The sequence below is a fragment of the Schistocerca cancellata genome, unplaced genomic scaffold (assembly GCF_023864275.1).
Source record: "Schistocerca cancellata isolate TAMUIC-IGC-003103 unplaced genomic scaffold, iqSchCanc2.1 HiC_scaffold_1167, whole genome shotgun sequence".
NCBI lineage: Eukaryota > Metazoa > Arthropoda > Insecta > Orthoptera > Acrididae > Schistocerca > Schistocerca cancellata.
Genome location: NW_026047166.1, coordinates 227,770 through 243,621, shown reverse-complemented (window position 1 = coordinate 243,621; position 15,852 = coordinate 227,770). Strand labels below are relative to the sequence as shown.

At 43.4% G+C, this 15,852-nt stretch overlaps 1 protein-coding gene across 1 annotated transcript in view; it reads left to right on the top strand.

The window, feature by feature from the left end:
• The first annotated feature begins 278 nt into the window (after positions 1-278).
• Positions 279-15,852, top strand: part of LOC126160940 (aminopeptidase N-like) — a 123,728-nt gene continuing 108,154 nt past the window's right edge. The window contains exons 1-2 of the mRNA XM_049916940.1: positions 279-315; positions 14,987-15,133. Coding sequence (XP_049772897.1) covers positions 308-315; positions 14,987-15,133 — 155 coding nt within the window. The 5' untranslated portion in view covers positions 279-307. The remainder of the gene's footprint in view (positions 316-14,986; positions 15,134-15,852) is intronic.

Here is a 15,852-nt window from a genome sequence, read left to right as displayed (position 1 = left end):
GACGTCTCTGATTATCTGATTGGCGGATGCTTGAGATGAAGGAGTAAACAGACATACGAGGTCTTTACACGCACTAGAGTGGTGTCTGGGGTTTCTCAGACGTCATCGGAAAGACAATGTCAATCTTATCTCTGGTGGTATCATATATGGCATTAAGCGGCGGAAAATGTGAAGTACTTCAACTTGTATTCCACTATAAAAGCCACTCTAACATAACTTCGTTGTACCAGTCTGTTATAAACCGAGGAACTCTACGTACTTGTCTTGTGGAACCACTGGCGGCTTCAGAAATTTGAAGCATTTGTTGATGAAAAGGTACGTCATAAGAATCGTATCATAGAATTAGGTATTACATTTATAATAATCCACCTATTTAATGTTTAGACAACTGATGTGTTGGCTTATTACACATTTACATCATATATGGAAGTTGTAGATCAAATTTATCATTCTTCTTCGTTTTGTTCTTTTAGTACCGTCTTCTTATAGACGTTTGGCAACGTGTTTAGTATATTCTTCTCTTCTATAAGTACCCTTTCTTCAAAGGTAAGTTGCTTCAAAAAGTTGTTAAGAATTTACTTTTTTTGAGTTGGCTACCAACTTAACAGTTTAACACTACAGTGAAGTATTTCGTCGTCGGTCAGATCTGTTCATGCGAAGGTACGTATACATTTCAGATCCCTTTATTCATGAACGATGTCTTAACTGCACAGGTTCCTACCCCGTGCAATGTACTGATACGAGGTAACCCTTCACCATTTGCCAACAGGTGTTACGTTGCAGAGCTCGACTGCATACCAGATTCGTAAGTTTTTCTGTTGGTGTCCACTCATTGGCGATTCTGGTTTTCAACTGTCAACCAGCATCCTAGGTATTTCAGTCTTCTTACCCTCTCTGGTATGCTCCACACAAATTGATGATCCCATTGTCTAACTATTCTTTCTGGTTACCAAAGTTTTTATTTTTTGGAAACTTATATTAAGTCCGACTCTTTACTGGCGATGTTAATTCTGTCGAGAAGGAATTGTAGGCCTTATAAGACCCCAGTGTTACAGTGTATTCGGCATAGTGTATAACATTCAAGCATTTAACATTGGTTCTGAGTCATTTATTGACATCATACAAAGCATTCCCTAAAACTGCTACAGAATTTAAGTTGATGTGTGCTGGAGATAATCCGCATCCTTGAAACTTCCTGGCCGATTAAAACTGTGTGCCTGGCCAGGATTCGAAACTGAGACCTTTGCCAACTTTGGATCCCAGTCCGTCACGCAGTTTCAATCTGCCGGGAAGTTTCAAATCCGCACACACTTCGGTGCGGAGCAAAAATTCGTTCCGGAATATAAGTTCTCAGCTGATACCTTTCAGCATTCTAATGTCGTCTGAAAATTGGCTTCTTACCATGATTCGGGTCATTCTTTGCAGTGAAGTTGTTTAATTATATGAGTTGATGTTTGACGTTGTCAAACACTTTCTCAAAATCGATAAAGCAAGCGAAGGACGTTCACCTACAGGTAGAGACTTTTTTGAACTAACACCTGTTTATGAAACAGGGCATCTCTTGTTCCGATATCACTACTAAATCTGGACTGCGTTTCGTTTATGTTTCCATTTATTTTTCTGTGTAGAGGGCAGTGCAGAATTCTCAGAACACATTCAGAGCAGTGTTAGAATCAGCCTTCCTTGACAGATTTATGAAGATGGATTTAAACCTTTCTACCGGTATATTCTCAATGTTGTAAATGTTACTGAAAAAATTTAAGAGAATTTGGTCTTTACTTCATTTTGCCAATCATAAAATAATTGTGAAATATCGGGACCGTTAAACAATAGTTTCGTTTTTATTATCGAAGAATTTTCTGCTGTCAGTCACGGTATCATTTTTATTTACAGGGTGTTTCAAAAATGACCGGTATATTTGAAACGGCAATAAAAACTAAACGAGCAGCGATAGAAATACACCGTTTGTTGCAATATGCTTGGAACAACAGTACATTTTCAGGCGGACAAACTTTCGAAATTACAGTAGTTACAATTTTCAACAACAGATGGCGCTGCAAGTGATGTGAAAGATATAGAAGACAACGCAGTCTGTGGGTGCGCCATTCTGTACGTCGTCTTTCTGCTGTAAGCGTGTGCTGTTCACAACGTGCAAGTGTGCTGTAGACAACATGGTTTATTCCTTAGAACAGAGGATTTTTCTGGTGTTGGAATTCCACCGCCTAGAACACAGTGTTGTTGCAACAAGACGAAGTTTTCAATGGAGGTTTAATGTAACCAAAGGACCGGAAAGCGATACAATAAAGGATCTGTTTGAAAAATTTCAACGGACTGGGAACGTGACAGACGAGCGTGCTGCAAAGGTAGGGCGACCGCGTACGGCAACCACAGAGGGCAACGCGCAGCTAGTGCAGCAGGTGATCCGACAGCGGCCTCGGGTTTCCGTTCGCCGTGTTGCAGCTGCGGTCCAAATGACGCCAACGTCCACGTATCGTCTCGTGCGCCAGAGTTTACACCTCTATCCGTACAAAATTCAAACGCGGCAACCCCTCAGCGCCGCTACCGTTGCTGCACGAGAGACATTCGCTAACGATATAGTGCACGGGATTGATGACGGCGATATGCATGTGGGCAGCATTTGGTTTACTGACGAAGCTTATTTTTACCTGGACGGCTTCGTCAATAAACAGAACTGGCGCATATGGGGAACCGAAAAGCCCCATGTTGCAGTCCCATCGTCCCTGCATCCTCAAAAAGTACAGGTCTGGGCCGCCATTTCTTCCAAAGGAATCATTGGCCCATTTTTCAGATCCGAAACGATTACTGCATCACGCTATCGACATTCTTCGTGAATTTGTGGCGGTACAAACTGCCTTAGACGACACTGCGAACACCTCGTGGTTTATGCAAGATGGTGCCCGGCCACATCGCACGGCCGACGCCTTTAATTTCCTGAATGAATATTTCGATGATCGTGTGATTGCTTTGGGCTATCCGAAACATACAGGAGGCGGCGTGGATTGGCCTCCCTATTCGCCAGACATGAAACCCTGTGACTTCTTTCTGTGGGGACACTTGAAAGACAAGGTGTACCGCCAGAATCCAGAAACAATTGAACAGCTGAAGCAGTACATCTCATCTGCATGTGAAGCCATTGCGCCAGACACGTTGTCAAAGGTTTCGGGTAATTCCATTCAGAGACTACGCCATATTATTGCTACGCATGGTGGATATGTGGAAAATATCGTACTATAGAGTTTCCCAGACCGCAGCGCCATCTGTTGTTGAAAATTGTAACTACTGTAATTTCGAAAGTTTGTCTGCCTGAAAATGTACTGTTGTCCCAAGCATATTGCAACAAACGGTGTATTTCTATCGCTGCTCGTTTAGTTTTTATTGCCGTTTCAAATATACCGGTCATTTTTGAAACACCCTGTATCTTGCATGCAATGTTCTTTGAGATTTAATTCTATTCCCATGGCCTTTTTCACTCAAGTGCAGATAAAATTAAAAAGCGCTTGGCAATAGGAATTATTTTCTGAAACGTTTAGTGCACAAGATGAACAAAAGTGGTAAAAATCATGACTGTTAACAGTGAAGCAGTTTGATAATAAAAATGAAATTATTCGTCGTTAGAGAGTGAGTCAGCAGTCTCGTTGATAGCGCAGTCAGTTTTGTCGATGTGGGTTTATTTTCATCAGTCTGTGGAGAACAAGGTTGTTAATAAAGATGTTTTTGCTATTATCGAATTGGCTCCCCACGCTGTGGTGGTACACTTCAATAGTTCATAAGGACTCGGTGCCAGTTAAGTGTTGCCGCAACCCTACAGCCTCCCGCGAGGTCCTCGGGTTCTCAGTGAGAGTGCCTGTTAGCAATATGAGAAATCGACACCTCGTCTTTATAGAGTTTGGCTTCAGTGAGCTTCCTCTGCGGTACTGATAAAAGATTTCGAGTGGCTGAGATATATGCCTTGGCCTGCTGTTGCTCTTTATAAAGAGTGGTAATGATAATTTGTTTTTTACCTGGCATACGTGCGTCAGTACTCTAACTTTCAAGATAAGATCAGTTAAATAATGTCAGATGGCAGCTAGAGATTAAGAAATTTGACTTGCACTCGTTTTCTATGCATTCAAAAGGATATTCGTGATATTCTTAGTACAGGAAAGGGATACCAGAATGGCCTACAGTGTCCGTTCGTGAACTTCGTGCAGATCTTTGTTCAGTCTATAATGTATTAATGTAAGAAGAGAATAGATGCTGAATGATGAATGTATGAATGCTGTTTGCCGCTAACTTTGTGTAATGTCTTGTCTGTATAGACGTGTATCTGTTGCCTTTAAGATCCCTTCACTTTCACACATAAATCTATACAGTAAAGTAAGGGCCTCCCGTTTTGTCTTTAGGCTGATCCGTGATAAGACAGGCGAAAAGTTAGACTAATGGAGGCTTATGAGTATTTTCTCTAATTTCATTCGCTCTCTCTCTCTCTCTCCTTTATCTATGTACAGTTTTAAATATAATATTTCATTACGTGAAATCAGCCCAATACAATCTCTGGTGGAGCCCTTCGTCTTAGTATTCAGCGGCTGGCTTGCTGTAAAAGATCTTTACATTTATTATTATTGTTAAGCGCTGCATTCAGTTGGGAAAATCGATCGTTTGAACAATTCGTTCCTTTTACGAAAGATTTCGAATTCCAGATGTGTACGAAGCCTTTTTGGACGATTTAACAAAGACTCGGTGATTGCAGGCTCTCTTCGACACAGCTGAAACCTCCACACTAATTACAGGGCCAACGCGATCATCAATGATTCAGACAAAGAACTCATTCGTTCATTCACTCCAGAATAAAAGGGGTCACAAACCTTATTTATGAAGGAAATTGTATATTCAATCCATCTCCATTACATGTCCATATCTCTGTTGATTCCAAGTCTTAATTCTTTTCCGTTTACAGTCTTTCTTTCTCTTCAAATAACCCGCTAGTGGCACAAATGTTAATAGCTCGCTTTAGCGAGAAGAAAAGCAAATATGTCTCTTTTAGAAACCCGTCAATCTTTCGACAGATACTTCCGAAGCTGTCCTCGTTACCAGTCTAACAACCATGGAGAATACATACATGTATCTCTGTTATTCCAAAGAATAAACGTACTAGAAAATACTTTGGCGTCGACGAGCTGTCGCCGCATATGTTACTAGAAAATCAGATCAGATACTTTTCCAAAGGAAATAAATGTGGATGGTTTGATTGACAATGATTAATTGGTACGTGGTAGAGGGTAATTTTCCGTGGGGAGATTGCAAGTCGTCTGGGAATTCTAACTCTGTCATCCCTGTTGGTCAAATTATGCTCTCCTTCTAAAGTGCCGCGCGGGATTAGCCGAGCGGTCTAGGGCGCTACAGTCATGGACTGTGCGGCTGGCCCTGGCGGAGGTTCGAGTCCTCCCTCGGTCATGGGTGAGTGTGTTTGTCCTTAGGATAATTTAAGTTAAGTAGTGTGTAAGCTTAGGGACTGATGACCTTAGCAGCTAAGTCCCATAAGATTTCACACACATTTAAACATTTTTTTTTCCTTCAAAAGTAACTTTTGCCTTCCTTCGGTGAAGATTAGAGAAATAAACGGTTTGCATTTGAGTCACACCTCCATTATCATTTCAAACGAATATGTGCACAATTCTGTTGGTTGACTTGCAATATGGTTCTAACAGAAATATTTTCGTTGTATATACAATCTTTACATACACAGTCTCCGACAGTCACAGATATAATTTTCTGTATGCCCGTTATTGATGATACAGTTTGTGAGATGGGGACGTAAATAGTGTTCGAGTATATGCCCGTGTACACCAGGGTTAGCACGAATATGTGTCATGTTATAATAAAGCGAAGCTAGAGGCTGCAGAACGCTGACTATATTTTTTTAACTGAATTTATTGACCTTTAGCTTGCACCATACCAGCAGCTCATACTTTCATAGTCATTTGTTTGTTTTCACGCACACAGTGAAAACATAGTTACAGATGGACCAGTACTACATAATCAAGTGTTATAGAACACTTTCGTGCACCTCATTGTTAGAAGCGGATATCTGTGGCAACGATGAATCTGTAAATGGCGTTGAAAAGCCTGTTTTGCTAACAAAACCGTCATACAGGTAGGCAACGTGTGACCAAGCCTACAAGTTCTTGTAAAAGCATTGTCTTAAAAACTGAGCCAATGTTTTATTGTTCACGGGTGGCTCATGGTCGAAGGTAATGGCGATTACCACCTTTCCGTGAGAGAAATTCAACGCAAGTTGGACGATAAAACTATTTAGTCTAGGTCAGGGGCGGGCAAACGTTGCACGCGGCTCACGAGCGCACAGCGCTGCACGTGTGCTGCTCGCGTGCAGGCGTCGACCGGGGCTGCGGCGACAGCCGGCAGGTTGCGGCAGTGTAGTGCCAGGCTAAGCTGCGGACGTTGATGCGAAGCGAGCACTATGTAGTGAACGTTGTATTTCAAGAAACGGAGAAGTGGAGATTTGCTATCTTTTAAAAAGTAATGGGAGAATTATTTTTTCTTTGTGCAAAAACGTGAAAATTCGAAATGTTTAATATTTGGCAGTATTCTCGCTGGTCAACGGAAGTTTAGTATTGAAGGCCATTATAATAAATTTCACAAGGACGAGTACAATTTATTGTCGGATTCTGAGCAGATGGGGAATTGACTGAGCTTAAGAAGAGCGATCTGACGATACCAGATGAATCTGTGGTAGCTGGCCGGCCGGAGTGGCCGAGCGGTTCTAGGCACTACAGTCTGGAACCGTGCGACCGCTACGGTCGCAGGTTTGAATCCTGCCTCGGGCATGGATGTGTGTGATGTCCTTAGGTTAGATAGGTTTAAGTAGTTCTAAGTTCTAGGGGACTGATGACCACAGCAGTTAAGTCCCATAATGCTCAGAGGCATTTGAATTTGTCGTAGTTGCTGATGTCACGAGAAATCTGCGACTTTCTCTCGTCATGTCTCTCATCTAACTGATTTAATATTTTATGGAGCACTGTTTTCAAGTTTTCAGGACGACAACAATAATAGCCCAGCGGTATGTGCAAGTTATAACACTGCACTTAATGTAGCGAGAGCTGGAAAACCATTTGCTGAATTAATAAGTCTCAGTTAGGAGCAAACATCAGTGATGAAAATTGACGTTACTGTTTGTGTTTGTCTGTATGTAGAAATCTTGTTCCAGATATTAAACGTATTGTAAACTCCACCTGTGGTAATTAAATAAAACGTATCGTAGGTAATAGGTACTCTTTCAAACAATGAACTCTTTCAAGCACTCCTACTAACCTTATTCATTCACTCAATAAAGCAAGCTAGGACACAAAACGCATTACAGAGGAAGGAGCGGACAGAAGCTATGGTGGGGAGGGGAGATAAGCGGGTGGCCAGCTTGCCCCTGTGTGCACGCAGAACACCTGTTAACTGCACGCGTGCAAGTGCACCGCACATGTGCAGGATTCCTGCCCGCCCCTGGTCTAGGTGCTGTAATGGTCTTCTTTGGAATCTCCTGAATATCTAAATACGCTTGGACTAGGTGAGGAATAATTCTAATGATCTACAAGCTCCCAGTTAAGAATTGTATAGTTAGGATTGAGGCGATAGATTTTAGACCGATTAGATTTTTTTTTTTTTTTTTTTAGGAAAAAATTTGGGGCAGAGGCACCTCTGGCGTGTATGGTTCGGCGGCTAGAGCGCTCGAGCAGCGAAATGCGTTGATAGGGGTGCAGCGCATTGCTCCCAAGCAACCAGCCAGCGCTTTGCATTGGCTTTTATTGATTCTTGCGAGATAACCGTCAGATACAGATCCGTAGGAGCAACACATACATGGTTATTACAAATGACTGAAGCGATTTCACAGCTCTACAATAACTTTATTATTTGAGATATTTTCACAATGCTTTGCACACACATACAAAAACTCAAAAAGTTTTTTTTAGGCATTCACAAATGTTCGATATGTGCCCCTTTAGTGATTCGGCAGACATCAAGCAGATAATCAAGTTCCTCCCACACTCGGCGCAGCATGTCCCCGTCAATGAGTTCGAAAGCATCGTCGATGCGAGCTCGCAGTTCTGGCACGTTTCTTGGTAGAGGAGGTTTAAACACTGAGTCTTTCACATAACCCCACAGAAAGAAATCGCAGGGGGTTAAGTCGGGAGAGCGTGGAGGCCATGACATGGATTGCTGATCATGATCTCCACCACGACCGATCCATCGGTTTTCCAATCTCCTGTTTCAGAAATGCCGAACATCATGATGGAAGTGCGGTGGAGCACCATCCTGTTGAAAGATGAAGTCGGCGCTGTCGGTCTCCAGTTGTGGCTTGAGCCAATTTTCCAGCATGTCCAGATACACGTGTCCTGTAACGTTTTTCTCGCAGAAGAAAAAGGGGCCGTAAACTTTAAACCGTGTGATTGTACAAAACACGTTAAATTTTGGTGAATTGCGAATTTGCTGCACGAATGTGTGAGGATTCTCTACCGCCCAGATTTACACATTGTGTCTGTTCACTTCACCATTAGTAAAAAATGTTGCTTCATCACTGAAAACAAGTTTCGCACTGAACGCATCCTCTTCCACGAGCTGTTGCAACCGCGCCGAAAATTCAAAGCGTTTGACTTTGTCATCGGGTGTCAGGGCTTGTGGCAATTGTAAACGGTAAGGCTTCTGCTTTAGCCTTTTCCGTAATATTTTCCAAACCGTCGGCTGTGGTACGTTTAGCTCCCTGCTTGCTTTACTCGTCGACTTCCGCGGGCTACGCGTGAAACTTGCCCGCACGCGTTCGACCGTTTCTTCGCTCACTGCAGGCCGACCCGTTGATTTCCCCTTACAGAGGCATCCAGAAGCTTTAAACTGCGCATACCATCGCCGAATGGAGTTAGCAGTTGGTGGATCTTTGTTGAACTTCGTCCTGAAGTGTCGTTGCACTGTTATGACTGACTGATGTGAGTGCATTTCAAGCACGACATACGCTTTCTCAGCTCCTGTCGCCATTTTGTCTCACTGCGCTCTCGAGCGCTCTGGCGGCAGAAACCTGAAGTGCGGCTTCAGCCGAACAAAACTTTATGAGTTTTTCTACGTGTCTGTAGTGTGTCGTGACCATATGTCAATGAATGGAGCTACAGTGAATTTATGAAATCGCTTCAATCATTTGTAATAGCCCTGTGTAATCAGTTATTGGACGTACAATCGTATGGTAAAATTTACGAAACAATTCGCAGCTAGCGAATATACGTTGCCGTTAGTTCTTTGAGACACATGAGAAATTGCCTCGGACCGGGTCTCGGACCAATATACCCTACTTGTCGCGAGCGGTCGCCTTCACTACAATGGTCATTGAGCACTTCTCCAGGAGCGACCCAGACTCCCATATGTGAAGCAGTCACAACCCTTATGATAGCACAATTCGTGATTCCCGCACACGGAGACAAATGTTATATCGTCATGCATGTCTGAAGGACGGTGTACTGTGAAGAAACGGACACTCTATAAGAAAGGCGTTGTAACAATCGATGATGAACGTTAAAATGTTGGTGCTGTGCCGACGTTCAAGTCTACATCTACATCTACATTTATACTCCGCAAGCCACCCAATAGTGTGTGGCGGAGGGCACTTTACGTGCCACTGTCATTACCTCCCTTTCCTGTTCCAGTCGCGTATGGTTCGCGGGAAGAACGACTGTCTGAAAGCCTCCGTGCGCGCTCTAATCTCTCTAATTTTACATTCGTGATCTCCTCGGGAGGTATAAGTAGGGGTAAGCAATATATTCAATAACTCATCCAGAAACGCACCCTCTCGAAACCTGGACAGCAAGCTACACCGCGATGCAGAGCGCCTCTCTTGCAGAGTCTGCCACTTGAGTTTGTTAAACATCTCCGTAACGCTATCACGGTTACCAAATAACCCTGTGACGAAACGCGCCGCTCTCCTTTGGATCTTCTCTATCTCCTCCGTCAACCCGATCTGGTACGGATCCCACACTGATGAGCAATACTCAAGTATAGGTCGAACGAGTGTTTTGTAAGCCACCTCCTTTGTTGATGGACTACATTTTCTAAGGACTCTCCCAATGAATCTCAACCTGGTACCCGCCTTACCAACAATTAATTTTATATGATCATTCCACTTCAAATCGTTCCGCACGCATACTCCCAGATATTTTACAGAAGTAACTGCTACCATTGTTTGTTCCACTATCATATAATCATACAATAAAGGATCCTTCTTTCTATGTATTCGCAATACATTACATTAGTCTATGTTAAGGGTCAGTTGCCACACCCTGCACCAAGTGCCTATCCGCTGCAGATCTTCCTGCATTTCGCTACAATTTTCTAATGCTGCAACTTCTCTGTATACTACAGCATCATCCGCGAAAAGCCGCATGGAACTTCCGACACTATCTACTAGGTTATTTATATATATTGTGAAAAGCAATGGTCCCATAACACTCCCCTGTGGCACGCCAGAGGTTACTTTAACGTCTGTAGACGTCTCTCCGTTGATAACAACATGCTGTGTTCTGTTTGCTAAAAACTCTTCAGTCCAGCCACACGGCTGGTCTGATATTCCGTAGGCTCTTACTTTGTTTATCAGGCGACAGTGCGGAACTGTATCGAACGCCTTCCGGAAGTCAAGAAAAATAGCATCTACCTGGGAGCCTGTATCTAATATTTTCTGGGTCTCATGAACAAATAAAGCGAGTTGGGTCTCACACGATCGCTGTTTCCGGAATCCATGTTGATTCCTACATAGTAGATTCTGGGTTTCCAAAAACGACATGATACTCGAGCAAAAAACATGTTCTAAAATTCTACAACAGATCGACAGTCCTGTCCAAGTCCTCAAAAAAAAAATGGCTCTGAGGACTATGGGAGTTAACAGCTAAGGTCATCAGTCCCCTAGAACTTAGAACTACTTAAACCTAACTAACCTAAGGACATCACACACATCCATGCCCGAGGCAGGATTCGAACTTGGGGCCGTAGCGGTCGCGCGGTTCCAGACTGAAGCGCCTAGAACCGCTCGGCCACCCTGGCCGGCTCCAAGTCCTGTCACAGCTCTATGTTGTCAGGTAAATCACATTTCTTAGCCATATACTCGTATTTTATGTGCTCCTCGAGGGCTAGCTTACCGTCTTTGAAGAGTCGCAGGTATTTGAATAACATCTCCAAAGGGAAGTGGTGCGCTAATGTCGCTGACAGTTTCGCTATGTGCCTTGAGAACTGCGTTCGATTTAGCAGTGGATATGGCCGATCTGTTTCTTGAGACCCACTGTTGGAGCGCGAACATTGCAGTTCTCAGTTGTGATTTTACAATCTTCTAAATATGTACTTTCCACATAAATACATATATCGTCTGCGTTTTATAAAACTTTCACCTTCTCTGGGAACACCATATGTAGATATTAAACAGAATACGTACTAGAACAGACTCTTGCGGCAACCCCATACTCATTGTTCGTGGTCCTACTGTACGTCCTTCTTGTAAGACTAGTAGCAACCGATAAGAGAGAAAAATTAACAGGTGTTTCACAAATGGGTTTTGTAGCTATCAATAGGAATACTACTTACTGTAGGTGCTGCTTAGGTCCGTAAACAAAAGCTAGAAGATAAGCATTGCGGCTGAAACAGAACTGTATGTCACTAACCACACGTAGGAGAAAATCTGCAGTATCTTTCCCGTTGAGAAAACCCAGCTGATTACTAGAGAATAGGTAATCAATCAACCACTCTAATCGTTGTTTGACCATTCTTTCCTACACTATGTACGGACGACGTAGTAATGTTAATGGTGGGTACGACGCCACCGAACTAGAATATCAGGATTTTTTTCTGGTTTGAACACAGGAATCATTCTGCCTAGCTTCAGGGGTTGAATATCGAAGCATTCAGACCACATTTTATTTACAAATACGGAGGAGGTGCTATTGTCCTTCGTATGGCAAAAATGATAGCATATTGTAGTGGACTGGGTCGGGGACAGTATTTTTCGCAGAGGAGAAAGTTCTCTGTCGACCATTGCGAATGACTGTAGAAGACCGTGACTTCATCGGGATTTGGTCCTCTATATTAGGATATTGTGTGACGGACGGAGGTGTCTGCTTTTGTGACGTATGTTCCATAATACTCCTCGAAGGCAACGGATTGAAATGGTGAGGTGTCGAGGATTTGTTGAAGCTATTCAGCTTCTTCCACGGTGTTGACATTGTAGCGTCCTTAGTTGTAGAGTTGGAGAGGATTTTCCAATTTGTCCTCTTCTTATTTTAAAAAAATTCTTGGTTACCGCTTGTATTTTTTGTGGGCTTGTATGATTTTACTTGGTACTATGTCTCTTACATTCGCTCATTGCTTCCTTATCTTCGTTTATGGCTAACATTCGGTAATCCACCACATAGGAATAGCTCTGTTTGTGGTATAAAACGGCATCTTCTAAGGAATTTCCTTTACGGCGGCGTTAGTGGTGCACTGTGTTAGTTTCTTCGGAAGTCTGTTATTGTGGAGGTCTTACTTTTAAAACATTTGTATTGCAGTCATCTTTCCCGGTTTTCCATCTCTGAGAGTCGTGGATCAGCGCGGTTCTTCCTCTATACCAAGAGAAGTCAGAATAATTAGCATTTGAAAGGGAATCTAGAGGATCTACTTTTACCTGTGCAGTTCCAGTCTCTTCTGTACCTAAGGTCCATCACCGTTCCCTTTGGATCCCTACGTAATTCGGTGCTCTCCGATACACACGATCGAACAGCGGAGGAGTGGTGCTCAAGCGTCAACTTTAGGTTACAATATCTCCGGATGTAATTAACATTTTACAATGCAACAAACGGCACTGATTACCTATTTCTTTACATGTTCAGATGTGCTAACAAAACTAACGGGGTTCCATTTAAAAAAACGTAGGTTTCTGTTAAAAATCATACTTCTGTGCATTTTTGTACGGTTGGTATTAAACAATTACAGTAGCCCCTCTCCTCACGTTCGGTCTGTGGAATCGGTTCGTCAGTATTTGATGTGGTTTACGAAATATATCCAGCGGTAACGTTAGGTGACTCACCCTGTATACTGGATTCACTATCGCTTTTTTTCCAGTCAATTGCGACTTTGTGTTGGGCTAGAGATTCACGATAAATATAGGCTAGGTAAGGTGCCAATGCCGTTGAATACCCTTTGCAAAACCGAACTGAGATTTCATACGGACCTGGTGATTTATTTGCTTTCAATCCTTTCAGCTCTTTCTCTACGCCTCGGATTCTTATTACTATGTCGTCCATACGGTGGTCTGCCCAATGATCTAATGCTGATATGTTTGCACGATTCTCCTATGTGAAGGATTTCATGAACGTGAAATTTAACACTTTGGCTTTCGTTTTTCTGTCTTCAACTGCCACACCAGACTGGTCAAGAAGGGATGAATGGAAGCCTTAAATCCGCTTAGCTTCCCTTTGAAGTGCTCTCTGACGCCGTTGCTGCCTTGCAACTAGATGGGAAAGTAGCCGCAAAATAGAATATGTTCACAACATAATTGCCCCTTAATAGAATCAGGCAGGTTAAGATGGAGCTAACTAAACACGTGCCGACATACACCAACATTGGTGGTTCTTAAGTAATAATAATGCATGATGGACAGCCGGCAAATGTTCTGGATGTGGCCAGGAAGGCTACGTCAGGTCAGCGAGTCTCTAACGATGCCTTATGCAACACCCACTGCCAATCAGTAGCAGGATCATGTGGCCACGACCTTCCCCCTCACGCTGCAGCAGTGTGGCCAGTATCTTCTCCTGACAAAGGGCAGACTCTCTCTCTCTCTCTCTCCATGAGGATTTACCTACGTAGCGTAAGCGTAGGCCGTGCATGCTGCATAGAGCACGCCAACTCGGCCTGCGGGTCGCGCGAGGCGTGTTTACGGTCTGCAGCCGCTTCGACCGCATCGACCTTCAAAAAAATGGTTCAAATGGCTCTGAGCACTATGGGATTCAACTGCTGTGGTCATAAGTCCCCTAGAACTTAGAACTACTTAAACCTGACTAACCTAAGGACAGCACACAACATCCAGCCATCACGAGGCAGAGAAAATCCCTGACCCCGCCGGGAATCGAACCCGGGAACCCGGGCGTGGGAAGCGAGAACGCTACCGCACGACCACGAGATGCGGGCGCATCGACCTTCAATCGTACAATATTTCCCAGCGTCTTTTAAGCGAAGTATGAATCACAATAGCAACATGCGTTACATCACTATACGCGTCTTTTCCAGAGCGTTCGAATGATGGTAAAAAAAGTATAGCGTCCCATTTAAAAAACATGTACTTGCCTCATTATCTCGGTCAATACAAACGTTGTGATTATTGTGCATGTACCAAAGTTTGTGCCCCATAATCGGCTATGATTCGTCGAACACCGCTTGTCGATACGTGCAATCGCCAACGGAATAATGGAGGTGTTACGTCTTACGCGACTCACCCTATATATATATATATATATATATATATATATATATATATATATATATATTCACTTCTCGGGCCGCACTGATACTTGCTTTGGGCCGTCGGTTCGACACCCTTGTCATAGAAAACGTCTGGGACTATTTGGAATAGCAAAGGAAACGTGGCAATCATCACCACAGTTTGAGAGCCCTACAGGATCTAATCATCAGTCAGCAATGAGTGCTTTCATCTGGACATGACACACATGAAGAATCTTGTGGACTAAATTCCTCGCAGACTTGAGGCCATTACCAAGAATATATGCGGTGTTACACTGTGTAACACTGTGGTGTATCCTGGCAAATAATTTTTGTCCATTGTGCTTATTTCTTTACTCCTTTTGAGCTGTTTTGTCACAAGTTTCTTAGGTATTTGTAATTTAGTTGTTTGAGCCTGAGAATGGTCAAACACACGGCCTGGGTACGTGTTGATGAAACATTTATTTGCGTGTGCTGCGTCCAGGTGGTGCGTGATGGCAGGTGCGAGGTGCGTGGCGGCCCTGCTGCTGCTGCTGCTGGCGACGGCCCACGGACAGTACGACCGCCTGCCGGGGGAGAGCTGGCCGCTCCGACAGAGGGTCGACCTCACGGTCCACCTCGGCGACGAGGGGTGAGTCACCAGCTGGGTCTCCTGCTGCATTGCTGCCACATAGCGTAACTCAGTGACCCATGCTGCACTTGGCGGGACCACAGCCACTATCCACGCCAGTTCCTTCCACAAAGGAAGAGAGAGAAGTATAACCAATTCACTGATTTCAGTCACAGATTAGGAGTCCTGATTAAATTTTGTACAATTTGATACTAAACTCAGACCGTTCAGTTGATTAACTAACAAGTTGCCAAGCTTAATCTCCCTTTAGATTCTACTGAGTAAATTTTCTCAAAAAAACAGGCACCACCAATTTGTCTAGACAGAGCACAACCGACTGTAGGGGCGGGGTAACTTCGATATTCCCTTTTTAATTAATATAGGAAACCCCATCTGGTGAGCAAGATGTATGAAACAGGCGAAATACCCTCAGACTTCAAGGAGAATATAATAATTCCAATTCCTAAGAAAGCAGGTGTTGACAGATGTGAAAATTACCGAACAATCAGTTTAATAAGCCACAGCTGCAAAATACTAACACGAATTCTTTACAGACGAATGGAAAAACTAGTAGAAGCCGACTTCGGGGAAGATCAGTTTGGATTCCGTAGAAATACTGGAACACGTGAGGCAATACTGACCTTACGACTTATCTTAGAAGAAAGATTAAGGAAAGGCAAACCTACGTTTCTAGCATTTGTAGACTTAGAGAAAGCTTTTTACAATGTTGACTGGAATAC